The 18780-nt window shown below is 42.1% G+C and overlaps 1 protein-coding gene across 1 annotated transcript; it reads right to left on the reverse strand.

Annotated features, from left to right (window-relative positions):
• Positions 1 to 4499: 4499 nt before the first annotated feature.
• Positions 4500 to 7579, reverse strand: ccr9a (chemokine (C-C motif) receptor 9a). Its single transcript, XM_035800670.2, has 3 exons — positions 7424 to 7579; positions 6885 to 6929; positions 4500 to 6594 (listed from the first exon to the last, which is right to left on the reverse strand). The coding sequence occupies exons 2-3, from the start codon at positions 6927 to 6929 to the stop codon at positions 5533 to 5535; spliced, it is 1107 nt and encodes a 368-aa protein (XP_035656563.1). The 5' UTR covers positions 7424 to 7579; the 3' UTR covers positions 4500 to 5532.
• Between the last annotated feature and the right edge of the window lie 11201 nt (positions 7580 to 18780).

Below are 18780 nucleotides of genomic sequence, written 5' to 3' on the forward strand. Positions count from 1 at the left end.
AGGAAGCCTTCATGACACTGAAAAAACGACTGTGCTCATTCCCTGTTCTCCAGACCCCTGATTTTCAGAAGAGATTTCTCGTGCAGGTGGACGCTTCGGCTGTAGGAATTGGAGCTGTACTGGCCCAAGGGGAGCCAAGAGAAGAGCTTCCTGTGCTGTACCTGAGTCGGAAGCTGTTGCCCAGGGAAACCAGGTATTCTACAATCGAAAAGGAGTGCCTGGCTATAAAGTGGGCCCTAGATAGCCTCCGTTACTACCTTCTTGGGAGGGAATTTGACCTGCACACGGACCACAGAGCACTGACCTGGATCCAGACCATGAAGGACCGGAATTCTCGTGTGACCAGGTGGTATCTGGAGCTCCAGCCCTTCAGGTTCTGTGTCCGTCACAAGGCAGGAAAAGAGAACGTTACTGCGGACTACCTATCAAGGCTCCCGTACATGGTCGCTTCAGGAGAGGAGGAAGGTAATGTGACGTAGAAGTCCGTCACTGGCCGCGGGCAGCATTTGGTTCTTTAACGCACACACATATTCATCACTCCTCCCTGCGCCATTATAAGATAAGTTAACAATGTGGGTCGACACACAAATTAACTTCTGTCTTGGTGCATGCATTTTATACTTATCAATGTTGTGGATGAGCGCATTGTTTGTTTGTTCTGTTTCTCTCTCTCCATCTCTGTAGCTTCCGGGTATGCTGGAAAAGGACCCGAGCTCAGGGAATTGGGTTGGCTTTATAGTGCCTGTCCCAAATGGCTCATTAATGCACATGGGCATATTGAAAGATATTGTCAGTAGTGATGTAATGTTGTAAATGTTATGTTGTGATATTGTTTAAAACCGTGTTGCAATGTATATCCTTTAGTATGTTTAGTTCATGGAAAATGTATGTTTGTATTATTAATTGATTAATTAACCAGGGTTAATTGTTCTGAGGGGAGGGGCTAGCCCTACAAAAGGAGCCTCTCTTTCAGTCATAGAGAGGTTATTTTGGATTGAGCTGTGGATGGGGCAGCATTGTTTTTAAGCTGTCCCATAAGGTAGCGGTTGATGGCAGTACTGTTTTTTGTTCCGGAATTCACTTGTAAATAAACACCTTTGCACAGAAGAACTTTTGCGGTTCCGCCATCTTTTTATTTTGATAGAGGTTAGGTTATCCAGTTTAGCCTTCTGGCCTACTCTACGTGACACCATGACTGTAGTATCAGTGGAAAAAAACTAAATTGTGGGGGTGCCCATGTTGCTTGGGATCAGAAGTGCCCGGTGCGAGACAGACCGGTCGAGGTTACCAGGGTTCGAGTAGATGTTGTAGTAGTACATCTGCATTGAGGTGTCATATGCTAAGGCAGTGAAGAGAGTGGAAGGATGATGGGTCAAGAGTGAGTAGTATGCCTAGGCCAAAACAGAGTGATATACAAATTTGTGCTTGAAAAAAGGTTGGCTTCTTACCATTCATTGACATTGTTATCAACTCTAATGCAGAAATGGAACGTAAATCACAAAGTTACACGGTGTGTTGAATGAAAGAGTCCTGTCCTCCCAGGCTGTCGACATGGTGTAGGATCAGTTAGGGTCAAGTAGTGGGATCGGGTGGTGATTTTTATTTTGTATGAAATAGTGGAATGTAGGTCACTGGCGTACCGGACACCCCCGCAAGGAGGGAGGAGCCCATGAGCTCTGGGGGCCCATGCACCTGTCATCGATGTCTATTTTCTCCATTAACAAGTCATTTTGACGGTAATCCTCAAACTCATTCAATAAAACGTTTTAATTACCATATGTACTAGGAAGCTAAGTGTTTGTTCTTTCTTTGGGATGGATGTGGGAGGGGTCTCAAATGGTCGAGGGACAGCTATTGGGTAACTGTGGGGGAATCTTGGAGGGTTCGGGTTCACGTTTTTTTTGGCCTGGTGATAGATTTGTCAACGTGCCATTGAGTAGGGCATTGACCCTGGCTGCTTCTGTGTGGGAGAACTTGCACAATTGGTGGCTGACTAAATACTTTTTTGCCCCACTGTACATATCTACCTCAATTACCTCATACCCCTGCACAACGACTCAGTACTGGTACGCCTTGTATATAGCAGAGTTATCCGTCTCATTGTGTATTTATTATTACTTTTATTATTACTCGTTTGACTTTTCTATTATTTCTCTATTTTCTATTTTCTTTCTCTCTGCATTGTTGGGAAAGGACCTGTAAGCATTTCACTGTTAGTCCAAATAAATCAAATCACCTTACAGTGTAACAGGAGCTTACAGTGAAATGCTTACTTGCGAGCCCTTAACCAACAATGCAGTTTAAGGAAAATACCCCCCCCCCAAAAAAAAGAAAGTAACAAATAATTAAAGATTAGCAGTAAAATAATAATAGCAAGGCTATATACAGGGGGTACCGGTACAGAGTCAATGTGCAGTGGCACTGGTTAGTCGAGGTAATTGAGGTAATATATACATGTGGGTAGAGTGGGGGGAAATGCAAGTAGTCTGGGTAATCATTTGATTAGATGTTCTGGAGTCTTATGGCTTGGGGGTAGAAGCTGTTTAGAAGCCTCTTGGACCTAGACTTGGCGCTCCAGTACCACTTGCCGTGCCTGTTGCTTACGAATTATGTGACAATACAATTTTATTTTATCAGACTACATCACACTGCTCAATGTCTGACAAGATTTTTGAAACTCTGAAGGTTTTTAAATGGAAAATGGCTTCTTGTTCTCTTTCATGAGACACCAATGTGAAGTATAAGCCATATTTTTTATTAAAAAGCTAAATGAGGCCTTTACATGTTAAGTAGTTTGTTATTTCAAATGAATGAATGAGTACATTCACAACTATTTTAAAATACATCCAAATAATTCAAATATTCATTTGAAAATACTATCTTTCAAATACTTCCAACAATATGTATTTGAAGTAATTGTAAATACATGCCAATACTTTCTAAATGGCATTAAGAAATAGATTCCAATAGGGCCCCACAGTGGAGGTGTCATAATACCCATAAAACTGCGTTCAAACAGGGAAATGGTTCCAATCATTTTTCCTCCATTCATTTTTTCCCATAGTAAATTTTAGAAACACTGAAAATAAGGGCTGTGTTTCCTGTAGGCCTACCCTGGCGTGACGTTTTGATAACCAAGGGCTGTGTTTCCTGTAGGCTTACCCTGGCGTGACGTTTTGATAACCAAGGGCTGTTTTCCTGATAACCAAGGGCTGTGTTTCCTGTACGTTTTGATAACCAAGGGCTGTGTTTCCTGTACTTACCCTGGCGTGACGTTTTGATAACCAAGGGCTGTGTTTCCTGTAGGCTTACCCTGGCGTGACGTTTTGATAACCGTGTAAATCTCTCACCGGACAAGGTGACTAGAAGTCTAATCATGCAACGCAACACTCAAGGTCACACCGACAAGTCCATTCATAGACATAGTTGCCACCATAATTAAGTGGGAATACGCAAGAGGTCGACAATGAAAAGTATCAAGTCAAAGAGCACAATAAAAGTTGAAAAACAAAAAATAAAACACTCAGTGAGTCAAAAAGCTCAAAGGTCTTAATAATTCGGTAATATCCCGATGATTTAAATAATGTCCCCCCTTCTTTCAGTAACTATTAACAGTTGAACTATTACGAGATTAAGGCATTCACAAAATATGTGGTCATTGTTACTCCAACACTCCGTTCTATAACACTTTTCTGCAGTGATAAAGAAGCGCATAATGTTTTCCTTCCAAATTCCCTCAGTCAATGAGCTTGTTGATTTCCATTGTGATTGGCGCAAGGTTTCCCACTCCACAAAAATGACCATGATACCCTCCCATTCCCATTTGTCCTTTTAGTATAGTGTATTTTTAGATGTGGACTTTAAGAAGCCATTGTATAGTCTGGATAATTGTTCTGCATGTTTCTGACATGCAGATATTAATATTGTACTATAGTCTCCGAATCATCCTCCTTTATGACTTAATTAAAGGGGTGACATATTTTTGAGATACTGTATCTATGGAAATCTTGACCTTTTAATCTTTGTCTGTCTTAGTACTTGGAAGCTTTGGAGTGCCCCCCTTGTGTACAAAAGTACAGCAGGCTGAGAGAATGGGATTGATTCTTGATAGGTCACTCCTTTAGATGGAAAACCAAGCACAGATTTGGGTATGAAATCATTTTTGATAATTTGATCAATTATCCAAAAGACATTTGGCTCAATCAAGCTATGACTTATTGACTCATTTTGAGCAACATTGTGTTTTTCTTAATCTCATAGGAAATAAATCCTGGGGAGGGAAAAGTTTGCGCATACATGTATTAGACAAGTCTGTTGGGGACCCAGGTTGCTGCTTCCCTATTTGGCCACTAGATGGAGCCAATGAACTACCACATGAGTATGCCTCCAGCACCAGCCCCTTCTGCTATGTATAAAAATTTGTGTAATACTTTTTTGACAGCAACAAAACAATCTGTTGTTGGGAATTGTGTCTGTGCATGACTCCATGTATTTGTGCATTTGCGAGGGACTGTAGATGTTTATTTCTTAATGCACATTTGAGACACAATAACAGTGACCTAAATTGTTTTGAAGACATGGGTATATTTACAATGATTATGTTGAGAATTGTCATTGTGAACATCATAGGCATTTTATACAACTTTTTGTTAATGACAATTTCACTCTCACTGTGAATGCTAAACATACTCATCACAAATATGGTATTTCCTACTTAGAAAGTATTTCAAAGAATATACAAGTTTATTGATATGCTCCTGACAAAGAAATTGATACAAATAATATCCATAACATAGAGATGGATAGAGGGTACACTTGCCAAAAAAGCGGCAGAGCTTTACACGTTTTCAGACTATACACAATCCAGCACAGTATGGACCTTTTCTGTTTGTTTACAAACTGCTAATAAACTTTAAAATGGAGATAGTCCACAATGGCGCTGCCCATGCTGTCACAAAATCCATCATTGCAAAGAAAATAGGTGTCTTCTCTTTCCCATCTCTCTGCTTTCTAAACTAATGCAAAAAAAACCCACAAAAACAACATGGCTGAATTGACAGAACATTATAGACCACTGCAAATGCATTAGACCAGTACAGGACCAATGTTGTCATGGTTAGCTCTTTCCAATCCCTGGCATCGTGAAACACAAAACCCCAACCAGACTGTGAATGTCCATCCAGCAATAATTGAGAAGTCACTAGGAAAAATGAGAAGGTCTTTGGACCAGCCAAAGAAGAGTCTCATCATAACCGACGCTTCTAGCAATGTACCCAAGAGGTCTTTGTCGACATTCCCCCAGCTCTCAGAAAGGGACCTCTTCCTTCCCCATGTCACTGCCTCAGCCTCAGCAATGGTCGGATAATCAAAGAAGATAAAAGTCTAATGCAAGAGTGGGCAACCGGGAGGGAAAAAACATTACAACCTCTGCATCATGGAATAGAGAGCATGTATGCAAACAAGTTTGTACAGACCTCAATTATTATGAGGGACTTCTGGTCGCAAGTGAAAGGTTGTACTATGAGCGTGCCTTCAAAGCGAGAGTGCTTGTGTGGTGTCCGTGTCGGACATAACTGAGGAGCGCCCGGGGCCTCCCTGGATCTTGCGGAGTTTCCCCTTGGCCGGCCAGCAGTGGTAGATGCGGAGAAGCTTGAGGATGTCTCTGCGGAAGCGTACGCCCACAAACACATACAGGAAGGGATTGAGGCAGGCGTGCGTGTAGGCCAGGCTCTTCAGCACTTGGCCGACCACATTGAACCGCTTTGCCGCACTGCAGTCTGTCTCAGTGCTGTTGGCCGCCTGGGTGGCTTCCATCACCAGCACGCTGTTGTACGGCAACTGGGAGAGGACAAACACAGCCACCACCACCAGGATCACGCGCAACGCCTTGTGTTTCTGGAAGCTGCGGGTTTTGAGCAGGGTGCGGATGATGCCGGAGTAGCAGAACACCATCACCAGGAGGGGCAGGCAGAAGCCCATGCAGATCTGAAGCCCCAGGACCAGGATCTTGGTGCGGTTGTCCTGGTTACTCCAGTAGACCATGGTGCAGTAGCCCCGGCCCTCCAGCTTCTTGACGTTGGCGAACATGAACTCGGGCAGGGCCAACAACACGGCCAGTAGCCAGACGCAGGCGCACACCAACTTGCTGCAGGTCAGGCGCTGTCTCTTGGAGTTCTGGGCCATGGTGGTCTGGACGATGACCACGTAGCGATCAACGCTGATGCAGGTGAGCAGCAGCATGCTGCTGAAGAAGTTGATCTTGTAGAGGGCCGAGGTGACCTTGCAGAGACCCGAGCTGAAGTTCCATCCCTGGGTGGCCTCCACGGCCCAGAGGGGCAGAGTGCCCAGGAAGAAGAGGTCGGCCACAGCTAGGTTCAACAGGTAGACGTCGGTCATGGTCTTGAGACGCTGGCGGAAGTGCAGGTAGATCCAAACCACGGTCAGGTTGCCCAGGCCGCCCAGGATGATGATGGTCCAGTAGAGAGGCGGTTCGTACAGGCCTCGGAACGCCCTGACGGGAGATTTGTCGCACATAAAGTCTTCCAGATCGTCCTCACCAGCCGTGGGGGTGACGCTGGAGTCATAGTCATACACCTGTGAATGAGACAGGAAAGCATACTGTAGCTTGTTGGACATGTGGACCAATTGTGCAAGTAAATGATACGAGCTGAAAACACAGTATAGACCAGGGGTCTCCAATATTTTATTTCATAAGAGCGACAAAAAAAAAATTGTATGTAATTGATCACTTGAAACAGTTGTGAATTTAAATAATACAAATTTGATGTAAAAAAAAAAAAAAAAAAAAAAAAAAAAAGCTTTTTCATACAAATATAACACACACAATCTTTTACATAGTAGTAACAAATATATAAGTTGTTTACCTCTGAAGCCATTGGTGCCATCACCAAGTCACCTATAATTGGCATCTGAAAAGAGCAGGAAGAGCAAAACAACAGTCGTCAGGAAAATAATGCACAGCTCTTCGTCATGGTGTAATATTGGCAGGCCTATATAGTAATGTATGCTCCATTTCTCACAGTCTCCTGCTTGTCGATAGTCAATGCTTCACAAGTTCTATATTTTCTCTAGACTTGCATATCATTGCAAAGAACACATCCTCCTTGTTTTATCTTGTCACTTTGCAGTCAATCTGACGGAAACGTCACAAAACAATGGACATTTAGAAATGTCCTCGCTTAGCGTTTTGATTGCACATCATTTAGAAATAAGTGAAGGACGGTGAAGTATCTAAATATCAAACACACATCCTGTCTGTGGCTAATCTATTTCTGAGCATGATGTAAAGAAACAAAGTCAGACAGAAATACTACAACACCATTAAAGTGCTTACTTTATAGTAATACGTGGCGTTATTGATAGAACACAACATGAGACCAGCTTTTCAGACAATTTGACTTACTGTCGTTCTCTGCTATTGTGAGTGAGATGTCAATCAGGCGCTTGAATTCAAAATGCTTGTTGGTCGCTTCCTTATCGCTAAGTTGCTTTAGGGAACTGTCTGGTAACAGTCTGTTGTTCTGCAGAGGCTTTTGAAGAATTTAGTTGAACCACAAGTGACGTGCGTGAAATCAGTATGCAAAACAGAGTGATATTCTATCGTATTCATTTGGGTGTTTTGCCCCTCTTGCCAGTGCAAACCTGCAGCATGCATAAAGACTTTTTTTAAACTTCTCAGGGATATTAGTCATTTATGAAGTTGTGAATGTACCTGTCCTGTATACAATGGATGAGTCAAAGGAAATTACTTTTTCTATTCTCAGCAGAATTGTCTTCCAAGACACGTTTGTTCACATACCGATTTACAGTAAATTGTTCCGTACTTATATTTCGATTTTGGTTCAGAGATTTCGCTTTTGAAATCTCCAATGTGTTTTAGACTTCTTGACTGTAGATTAAGCATATGCATTATGATTTTTGCTGAGGGTACCATTTCCTAATATTACTGTAATTGATTGAGGAGATGGTCCACTAACCTGGTGTCGCGGGGGCTGAATCGGTCCCTGATTAGAGGGAAGGATGAAAACCAACACTGTAACATAAGGCTGCAACAGAAACCTATTGTTCTATTGCTTAAATCCTAATTATATACAGTATGTTATTATATATTATATTCATGTAGACTTTAGTCTGTCTCCACTTGTCAAACGTCGGCTTGGTAAGTAGAGGCGCCGGGTTGACACTGGAGCAGATAAGTAAGGTGATACACTCAAAACAAATGAAGTTAAAAACAGCTCAAAGTGTTATTGTACCTCTGCATTACACCCACTGTTCAAGAGTGACACAGTGTCATATGAAGATTGAGTCATAAGCAATCAGATGAACTGAAGACAAGACAACATTTGCATTGTATGCATGGTCCAAAACCGTTATGACATGTGGTTTTGAAAACGTTTCAAATGTTGTAATGTAGATAAAAAATTAAAAAATTAAATGTAATGTAAAATGTAGATAGATGGGGTTTACACTCTTAGAAAAAAGGGTTCCAAAATGTTTTTGGTTCCATGTGGAAAGGTTCTACATCAAATCAAATATGTCACTTTTTTATTTGATTTTATTTGATTTATTTACCTATATTTAACTAGGCAAGTGAGTTAAGAACAAATTCTTATTTTCAATGACGGCCTAGGGACAGTGGGTTAACTGCCTGTTCAGGGGCAGAACAACAGATTTGTACCTTGTCAGCTCGGGGGTTTGAACTTGCAACCTTCCGGTTACTAGTCCAACGCCCTAACCACTAGGCTACCCTGTGCCAAATACAACCTTACTGTGAAATGCTGAATACAACAGGTATAGACCCTACCATGAAATGCTTACTTACAAGCCCTTAACCAACAGTGAAGATTTTAGAAAATAGAGTTAAAGAACATTTATACAATTTTTACTAAATTATCTAAAGTTTAAAAAAAGAAAAGAGGTAATATACAGGGAGGATCGCTACCGAGTCTATGTGCGGGCACAGATTAGTCAAGGTCATTTGTAAATGACTATGCATAGATACAGTGCCTTGTGAAAGTATGGGATGGTTAAAAAATAAACATATCCAGGTGTTAGAATGGCCAAGTCAAAGTCCCGACCTGAATCCAATCGAGAATCTGTGGAAAGAACTGAAAACTGCCGTTCACAAATGCTCTCCATCCAACCTCACTGAGCTCGAGCTGTTTTGCAAGGAGGAATGGGGAAAAAATGTCAGTCTCTCGATGTGCAAAACTGATAGAGACATACCCCAAGCGACTTACAGCTGTAATCGCAGCAAAAGGTGGCGCTACAAAGTATTAACTTAAAGGGGGCTGAATAATTTTGCACGCCCAATTTTTCAGTTTTTGATTTGTTAAAAAAGTTTGAAATATCCAATAAATGTGGTTCCACTTCATGATTGTGTCCCACTTGTTGTTGATTCTTCACAAAAAAATACAGTTTTATATCTTTATGTTTGAAGCCTGAAATGTGGCAAAAGGTCGCAAAGTTCAAGGGGGCCGAATACTTTCGCAAGGCACTGTAATAACAGTGAGTAACAGCAGTTTTTTTTAAAGGGCGGGGGGACAATGCGGGGGGACAGTGGTATATTCCTCAATGCCATTGGATGAATCCCAGAACATATTCCAGTTTGTGCTACCAAAACAGTCCTGTAGTGTAGCATCATCTGATGCGGACACCAGTGAGAGAGTCACTGGTACTTCCTGCTGTAGTTTTAGCTTATAAGCAGGATTCAGGAGGATAGAATTATGGTCAGATTTGCCAAATGGAGGGCGAGGAAGAGCTTGGTATGCATCTCTGTGTGGAGTAAAGGTGGTCTAGAGTTTTTTTCCCCCTCTGGTTGTACATGTGACATAAATCCTATAACATGATGGTAGAAATTAGATCAAAAGGATTTCAGTTTGCCTGCATTAAAGTCCCAGGCCACTAGGAGCGCTGCTTCTGGATGAGCATTTTCTTGTTTGCTTATGACCTTATACAGCTTGAGTGCAGTCTTAGTGTCAGCATCAGTTTGTGGTGGTAAATAGATGGCTACGAAAAATATAGATAAACTCTCTTGGTAGATAGTGTGGTCTACATCTTATCATGAGGTACTCAGGCAAGCAATACCTCAAACTTACCTTAATATTAGATATTGAGCACCAGCTATTATTGACAAATAGAGACACACCCCCAACCCTCGTCTTACCAGACGTAGCTGTTCCTTCCTGCGATGCACGGAAAACCCAGCCAACTGTATATTATCCATGTTGTCATTCAGCCACGACTCGGTGAAGCATGAGATATTACAGTTTTAATGTCCCGTTGGTAGGATAGTCTCGAACGGAGCTCATCCAGTTTATTCTCCAGCGATTGCGCATTGGCCAGTAGAACGGATGGCAGAGGCGGGTTACCCACTCGCCGACTAATTCCCACAAGGCAACCTGATCTGCGCCTTCTGTATCTCCTTCTTTTCTTCAAGCAAATGATGGGGATTTGGGCCTTGTCCGGGAGCAACATTATATCCTTTGCGTCAGACTCATTAAAGAAAAAAATCTTCATCCAGTTCGGGGTGAGTAATCGCTGTTCGGATATCCAGAAATTATTTTGGGTCATATTAGCATCAACATTATGTACAAAATGTTACAAACAATGTGGGGGAAAACACACACAAAATAGCACAATTGGTTAGGAGCCAGTAAAACAAACAGCAGCCATCCCCTCCAGTGCCATTCTACACGGAACCCAAAATGGTTCTTCAAAAGGGTTCTCCTATGGGGACAGCCGAATAACCCATTTAGGTTGTAGATAGGAGGTTCTAAGAGTTCAGGTTATTTTAGGTTCTAAAAGTGTATGAACAGTAATTTCAAAATGTCTGGTCTCGTAATAACATCCCATCCCTGGATGCCCCCGGCAGAATATGGAAAGTCGAACACTTTCATGCTTGCCTTGACTCGACTTTTAGGCCGCTGTACTGTGTTAATTAACAACTAGTGATATTTCACCTGTCATATCAAGTGCATCTGCACATCATTTGAGAGAAGACATATTGAGAAACACAAACGTGGGCGGGAAAAGCACTATAACTGAATAATTAGACAGAAGTGTGTGTGTGTCACTGTAATAAGATACATTTTAAAACTTTGCTTGAACTCTTCATCATAAGGGACTGCTTATAATGATAATAAAGCCTATAACCACTGTAATGACACAAATCAGTGTTTGGGGGGGGGTGAGAAGCCAGACTGAGGCAGACTGTGTCCCTCTGTCCTCTCTGGAGGGGTTAGTGTGAGGGTTCTAACCTGCTCCCTTTTAGGAAGAATGTCCTGGAAACATAACCTTCTAGATCCTTTGACCAGGACACACACATCTCAACCTCCACAAATGTGAGTGTGTCTGTGTGTGGTTGCATGTGTATGTCAGTTGTTTAAGTCTATGCTGTGTGGTTTATGTGCGGTCTATCTGTAGTCAAGAGGAGCTGGGGTGCAGACAGCAGAGTGGAGTGGAGGCGTTTAGGGTGAAGAGGACGGTGTACTCAGTGGAGGACACCCCAGCCACGGCGACTTCCTACCTGATGGTTAAGAGGACATCACTTCTACTTATACACTCAATCAAATTAATAAGGCCTCTTTTACACCAGCAGTAGTCACAACGTGCTTTTACAGTAACCAGAGAAACCAGGGACATACAGGGCACCACTACTCCTGCCATCTCTTTCTCCCTGTGTGATGTCATATCCTGTTCCTGTTTAGGCACCTTGCCAGCCGAGTGCAGGTGGGCTCCCCCATCAACATGAGGCTCTTGTTGCTCCGGCACCCAAACAAACACAGATACACACACACACTTTTAGGATTGTTCCCCTATTTACATGTTTGTGTGGGATGATATGTCAGTGTATGAGAAGAAGTGTCTGGTGTGGGAGGAGGACATGCAGATGTACTAGTTCCTGGACAGAAAGGTGACATATTAGTATTACCCTACACTCTACCCATTACCACCTACTCTCACCCTAGCCCCCTTACTCTTAAACCAATAACCCCCAAGTTTCCAACATGACCTGACAGGAGGAGTTGAAGGCGGAGCAGGCCTCATACCTGCGGCAGCACCCGGAGCCCCACGCCATCATGGCTGACATTTTGCTGTTCCTGTTACTACGAAAACCGAGCAACATGTTCATGTTCACTGCCGAAGTCGTTGCCTCTCCTTGTTCGGGCGGTGCTCGGCGTTCGACGTCACCGGTCTTCTAGCCATCATTGATCCTTTTTTCATTTTCCATTGGTTTTGTCTTGTCTTCCCACACAACTGTTTTCTATCCCATTCATTACCTGTTGTGTATTTAACCCTCTGTTTCCCCTCATGTCTTTGTCAGAGATTGTTTTGTTGTCAGTGTAGTGTGATTGTTTGTATAGGTGCGCGTTGGGTCTTCGTACCCATGTTTGTTTGTTTATGTACATTTATTGTTATGGAGCATACTCGTTGGACTTTATTAAAAGAGTCCATTTTACACTCCATTTGACTTCCCTGCCACCGAATTACACCTATGCATGACATCACCCGAGAGTACTTCCCCTTCGCCTCCCCTTGACCCCCAGGGGACACCTTCAACTAGTATGTACCTTATCCAATATGAATGTTTTTATGTATGTATGTTTTGTATTTTATTTTGTGATACAAACAAAAACAGTAGACAGTAAAAACAGTTACACTAACAAATCCCAGTCAACTCTGTTGATATGGCTCACAAGAGTTACAGTTAAAGTCGGAAGTTTTTACATACACCTAGACAACTACATTTAAACTCAGGTTTTCACAATTCCTGACATTTAATCCAAGTAAAAATTCCCCGTCTTAGGTTAGTTAGGATCACCACTTTATTTTAAAACCTCTCGGGGATAGGTGGGATGCAATGCGAGAAAATGCAGAGCGCCAAATTCAAATAAAATACTATAACAATGTCATTAAATGTAATGTAAGATGCCAAATTAAAGCTACACCCGTGAATCCAGCCAACATGTCAGATTTCTAAAAGTTTTTTTTGGCGAAAGCATAAGATGCTATTATCTGATGATAGCACAAAAGTAAACAAAGAGAGAAGCATATTTCAACCCTGCAGGTGCTACACAAAACACAGAAATAAAAATATAATTCATGCCTTACCTTTGATGAGCTTCTTTTGTTGGCACTCCAATATGTCCCATAAACATCACAAATGGTCCTTTTGTTCGATTAATTCAGTCCATATATATCCAAAATGTCAATTTAATTGGTGCGTTTGATCCAGAAAAACACCGCTTCCAACTTGCGCAACGTCACTACAAAATATCTCAAAAGTTGCCTGTAAACTTTGCCAAAACATTTCAAACTACTTTTGTAATCCAACTTTAGGTATATTTAAACATTAATAATTGATCAAATTGAAGACGGGTTTCTGACGCAACTTTTCTGGTCATGCGCCTCTCTCAAACAGTCCACTTCAAGTGACTCTCATTCAAGATGTCCGTACTTCTTCATTACACAAAGGAAAAACCTCAACCATTTTCTAAAGATTGGTGACATCCAGTGGAAGCTGTAGAAACTGCAAACAAGTCCCTTAAAAATCTGGTTTCCCAATGAAATCTCATTGAAAAGACAGACCCCTCAAAAATATATATCTGAATGGTTTGTCCTCTGGTTTTTGCTTGCTACATAAGTTCTGTTATACTCACATACATGATTCAAACAGTTTTAGATACTTCAGAGTGTTTTCTATCCAAATATAATAATAATATGCATATCTTATATTCTGGGGATAAGTAGCAGGCAGTTGAATTTGGACACGCTATTTATCCAAAAGTGAAAATGCTGCCCCCTATCCCGAAGATGTTTTAAGAATGTGAAATGTCAGAATAATAGTTAGATTTTATTTCTTTCATCACATTCCCAGTTCTTTAACCTGTCTCTCCCCTTCATCTACACGGATTGAAGTGGATTTAACAAGTGACATCAATAAGGGATCATCACTTTTACCTGGATTGCAACTGGATCCTAGACCTCCTGACGGGACGTCCCTAGGTGGTAAGGGTAGGCAGCAACACATCTGCCACGCTGATCCTCAACACTGGGGCCCCAAAAAAGTTATATAGCTGCACCATCGAGAGCATCCTGACCAGTTGTATCACTGCCTCGGCATCTGACCATAAGGCGCTACAGAGGGTAGTGCGTACGGCCCAGTCCATCACTGGGTCTAAGCTTCCTGCCATCTTGGACCTATATACTAGACGGTGTCAGAGGAAGGCCACAAAAATAGTCAAAAACAGTCACCCAAGTCTCTCTGCTACCGCACGACAAGTCCAAAAGGCTCCTTAACAGCTTCTACCCCCAAGCTATACAAGTGCTTAACAATTAATCAAATGGCAACCCAGACAATGTACATTGACCCCCCCCTTGTTTTTACACTGCTGCTGCTCGCTGTTTATTATCTATGCGTATTCTCTTTACCCCTACCTACATGTACAAATGACCTCGACTAACCTGTACCCCTGCACGTTGACTCGATGCCAGTACCCCTCTGTATATAGCCTTGTTATTATTATTTTATTGTGTTACTTATTTGATTTTTTACTTAATTAAATAAATAGAGTCAAGAAAATATTTAACTGCATTGTTGGTTAAGGGCTGGTAAGTAAGCATTTCACAGTTAGGTCTACACCTAACATTTGATTTGATTTGATTCGCCTGGTCATGGGGCGGCAGCGTAGCCTAGTGGTTAGAGCGTTGGACTAGTAACTGGAAGGTTGCGAGTTCAAACCCCCGAGCTGACAAGGTACAAATCTGTCGTTCTGCCCCTGAACAGACCCACTGTTCCCAGGCCGTCATTGAAAATAAGAATGTGTTCTTAACTGACTTGCCTGGTTAAATAAAGTTAAAATTCCAGGAAATGGTCCTTAATGTTTTTTTTTTTTTTTAGTTCAAAGATTTATGGGTGAAATTATCATTATTACACTAGTTGGAAGTTATTCATTTCAGAAGATATTTCTAATGGAGAAAAATATATACACAATAACATTAAAAAATTCATCTTGAATATGCAGGTTAATATTTTTATTTTCTGTTGTACATCAAGAGAATTCAGGTGTATCTTAATGAAACGTTTGGTAGATCTCTATGGAATCCTCTTTATCTATGACTGAACCGGTGTTACGGGTGTGTGGAGACCACGCTTCATGAGTTATGACGACTGGACTGATAAGGAAAATGTGTTTGTGTAACGGATGTGAAACGGCTAGCTTAGTTAGCGGTGCGCGCTAAATAGCGTTTCAATCGGTTACGTCACTTGCTCTGAGACCTTGAAGTAGTAGTTCCCCTTGCTCTGCAAGGGCCGCGGCTTTTGTGGAGCGATGGGTAACGATGCTTCGTGGGTGACTGTTGTTGATGTGTGCAGAAGGTCCCTGGTTCGCGCCCGGGTATGGGCGAGGGACGGTTTAAAATTATACTGTTACATTTGAACCAACTGACATTGTGTTGATAAACGTCAATACTTGGTGGTATGAGCACTGGGGCCTGTTCAGAGGGATGCAACGTCAATAAATGTTCACATTAGAAATGTAACATAGATATGTGTAGAACAGAAATGGGAATATCTGTCATGTAGAATAGGGAATCGAGTTGCCTCTATTAATTTAATTTCTGTGCAAGTTTTCCCGAAAGCTTCATAACACCAAGATCATTTTACAACCATCGCCTACAATGGACTTGTAAAACGAATAGTTTAACGCTATACTGGGAAACTCACCCCTGAACGTTTCACCTCCCTGAAAACACCCCAGGAGACGAGGAAATGTGTGAAGCACCCATGTAGGCTTAGTGAGGATTCTCCCAGGTCTAACAGTTTTCCTTAATCTGACACCAATTAAATAGCTTTGACCTTTTTGTAGCTGACCTTAGACCTACTGAACGTCCTCTCACTGTCAAATTAGTTTATTTACAGCAATCTGTAAATATTTGTACGAACATAAGATTCAACAACTGAGACATAAACTAAACAAGTTCCACAGACATGTGACTAACAGAAATGGAATAATGTGTCCCTGAACAAAGGGGAGGGGGGTCAAAAAGTAACGGTCAATACAGCTGGTGGCCCCACCAGATACTAAGTATTGCAGTGCATCTCCTCCACATGGACTGCACCAGTTCTTGCTGTGAGATGTTACCCCACTCTTCCACCAAGGCACCTGCTAGTTCCCGTACATTTCTGGGGAGGAAATGGCCCTAGCCCTCACCCTCCGATACAACAGGTCCCAGACGTGCTCAATGGGATTGAGATCCGGGCTCTTCGCTGGCCATGGCAGAACACTGACATCCCTGTCTTGTGTGTCAGGAAATCACACACAGAACTAGTAGTATGGCTGGTTGCATTGTCATGCTTGAGGGTCATGTCAAGATTTTTGTATATTTTTATTTCACCTTTATTTAACCAGGTAAGCTAGTTGAGAACAAGTTCTCATTTACAACTGCGACCTGGCCAAGATAAAGCATAGCAGTGTGAACAGACAACACAGAGTTACACATGGAGTAAACAATTAACAAGTCAATAACACAGTAGAAAAAATAGAAAAAAGGGGCAGTCTATATACAATGTGTGCAAAAGGCATGAGGAGGTAGGCAAATAATACAATTTTGCAGATTAACACTGGAGTGATAAATGATCAGATGGTCATGTACAGGTATAGATACTGGTGTGCAAAAGAGCAGAAAAGTAAATAAATATAAACAGTATGGGGATAAGGTAGGTAAATTGAGCCTGCAGGAAGGGTACCACATGAGGGAGGAAGATGTCTTTCCTGTAACGCACAGCGTTGAGATTGCCTGCAATGACAACAAGCTCAGTCCGATGATGCTGTGACACACCGCCCCAGACCATGACAGACCCTCCTCCTCGGTGTTCGACGATCAACGCGAATCAGACCATCACCCCTGGCGAGACAAAACTGAGACTCATCAGTGAAGAGCACTTTTTGCCAGTTCTGTCTGGTCCAGCAACAGTGGGTTTGTGCCCATAGGCGATGTTGTTGCCTGTGATGTCTGGTGAGGACCCACCTTACAACAGGCCTACAAGCCCTCAGTCCAGCCTCTCTCAGCCTATTGCGGACAGTCTGAGCACTGATGAAAGGATTGTGCGTTCCTGGTGTAACTCAGGCAAATGTTGTACCTGTCCCGTAGGTGATGTTCAAATGTACCGATCCTGTGCAGGTGTTGTTACACGTGGTCTGGCTCTGCGAGGACAATCAGCTGTCCGTCCTGTCTCCCTGTAGCACTGCCTTAGGCGTCTCACAGTACAGACATTGCAATTTATTGCCCTGGCCACATCTGCAGTTGTCATGCCTCCTTGCAGTATGCCTAAGGCATGCCTAAGGCACGTTCACGCAGATGAGCGGGGACCCTGGGCATCTTTCTTTGTGTTTTTCAGAGTCAGTAGAAAGGCCTCTTTAGTGTCCTACGTTTTTGTAACTGTGACCTTAATTCCCTACCTTCTGTAAGCTGTTAGTGTCTTAACGACCGTTCCACAGGTGCATGTTCATTAATTATTTATGGTTCATTGAACAAGCATGGGAAGCATGACCGTCATCTTGAACTTCTTCCATTTTCTAATAATAGCGCCAACAGTTATTGCCTTCTCACCAAGCTGCTTGCCTATTGTTCTGTAGCCCTTCCCAGCCTTGTGCAGGTCGACAATTTTATCCCTGATGTCCTTACACAGGTCCCTGGTCTTGGCCATTGTGAAGAGGTTGGAGTCTGTTTGATTGAGTGTGTGGACAGGTGTCTTTTATACAGGTTACGAGTTCAAACAGGTGCAGTTAATACAGGTAATGAGTGGAGAACAGGAGGGCTTCTTAAAGAAAAACTAACAGGTCTGTGAGAGATGGAATTCTTACTGGTTGGTAGGTGATCAAATACTTATGTCAGGAACTAAAATGCTAATTATTTACTTAAAAATCATAGTGTGATTTTCTGGAATTTTGTTTTAGATTCTGTCTCTCACAGTTCAAGTGTACCTATGATAAAACATTACAACCTCTACATGCTTTGTAAGTAGGAAAACCTGCAAAAATTGGCAGTGTATCAAATACTTGTTCTCCCCACTGTATCTACTGTGTATTGAGGGACGTGGAAGGGCGAAAAAGCAGCTAACAATGCACTTAGCTTTTCTGATTTTCAAATACAACTTTAATAATGAAGGTTTTGGGAAACCGGGCCCTGTGGTGCTGAGAGAACACCCCTTTTTAAAGAGTGCAGCACAACTGTTAGACACAGCAGTTAGCAATCAACTCAATTAGGACCAATTCCATTTCAAACATGAAACTCATTCTAATTCTTACACAACTCCACAGCAGCCTTTTCCACACTGCTACACATGCAGCAAAACAGACATTTATTTCTGGCAACAAGTAAGATTGTAAACCCCACACAGATTGTAATTCAGAAAGTTTGAATTAACAGAAACAAATATATACATTTTCAATCTGTTTAATTTGTACAAACTCTACTGGTGCTGCCATTGGTGCTCCCACTGTAGTTTTTTAAAACCCACCACTCTTACACGCCATTGCGTTAAAATCGGGTTATTCCGTTACAAGGGCTTCACCTTTAGACCAACTTTAGACCTCAATCATAGACAACATTTTGGAACATAAATAGACAGACGTCTGTGTGGTATGAGAATTGCAGATTGTGTGACGCACGATGGTAATGTGGGTTACTACTTCCCTATTTTTTGTGTCTAAGGCCTGACCGCATGGAGATATCATTTTACAATAATAATTGTAA

The sequence above is a fragment of the Oncorhynchus keta genome, chromosome 23 (assembly GCF_023373465.1).
Source record: "Oncorhynchus keta strain PuntledgeMale-10-30-2019 chromosome 23, Oket_V2, whole genome shotgun sequence".
Taxonomy (NCBI): Eukaryota; Metazoa; Chordata; class Actinopteri; order Salmoniformes; family Salmonidae; genus Oncorhynchus; species Oncorhynchus keta.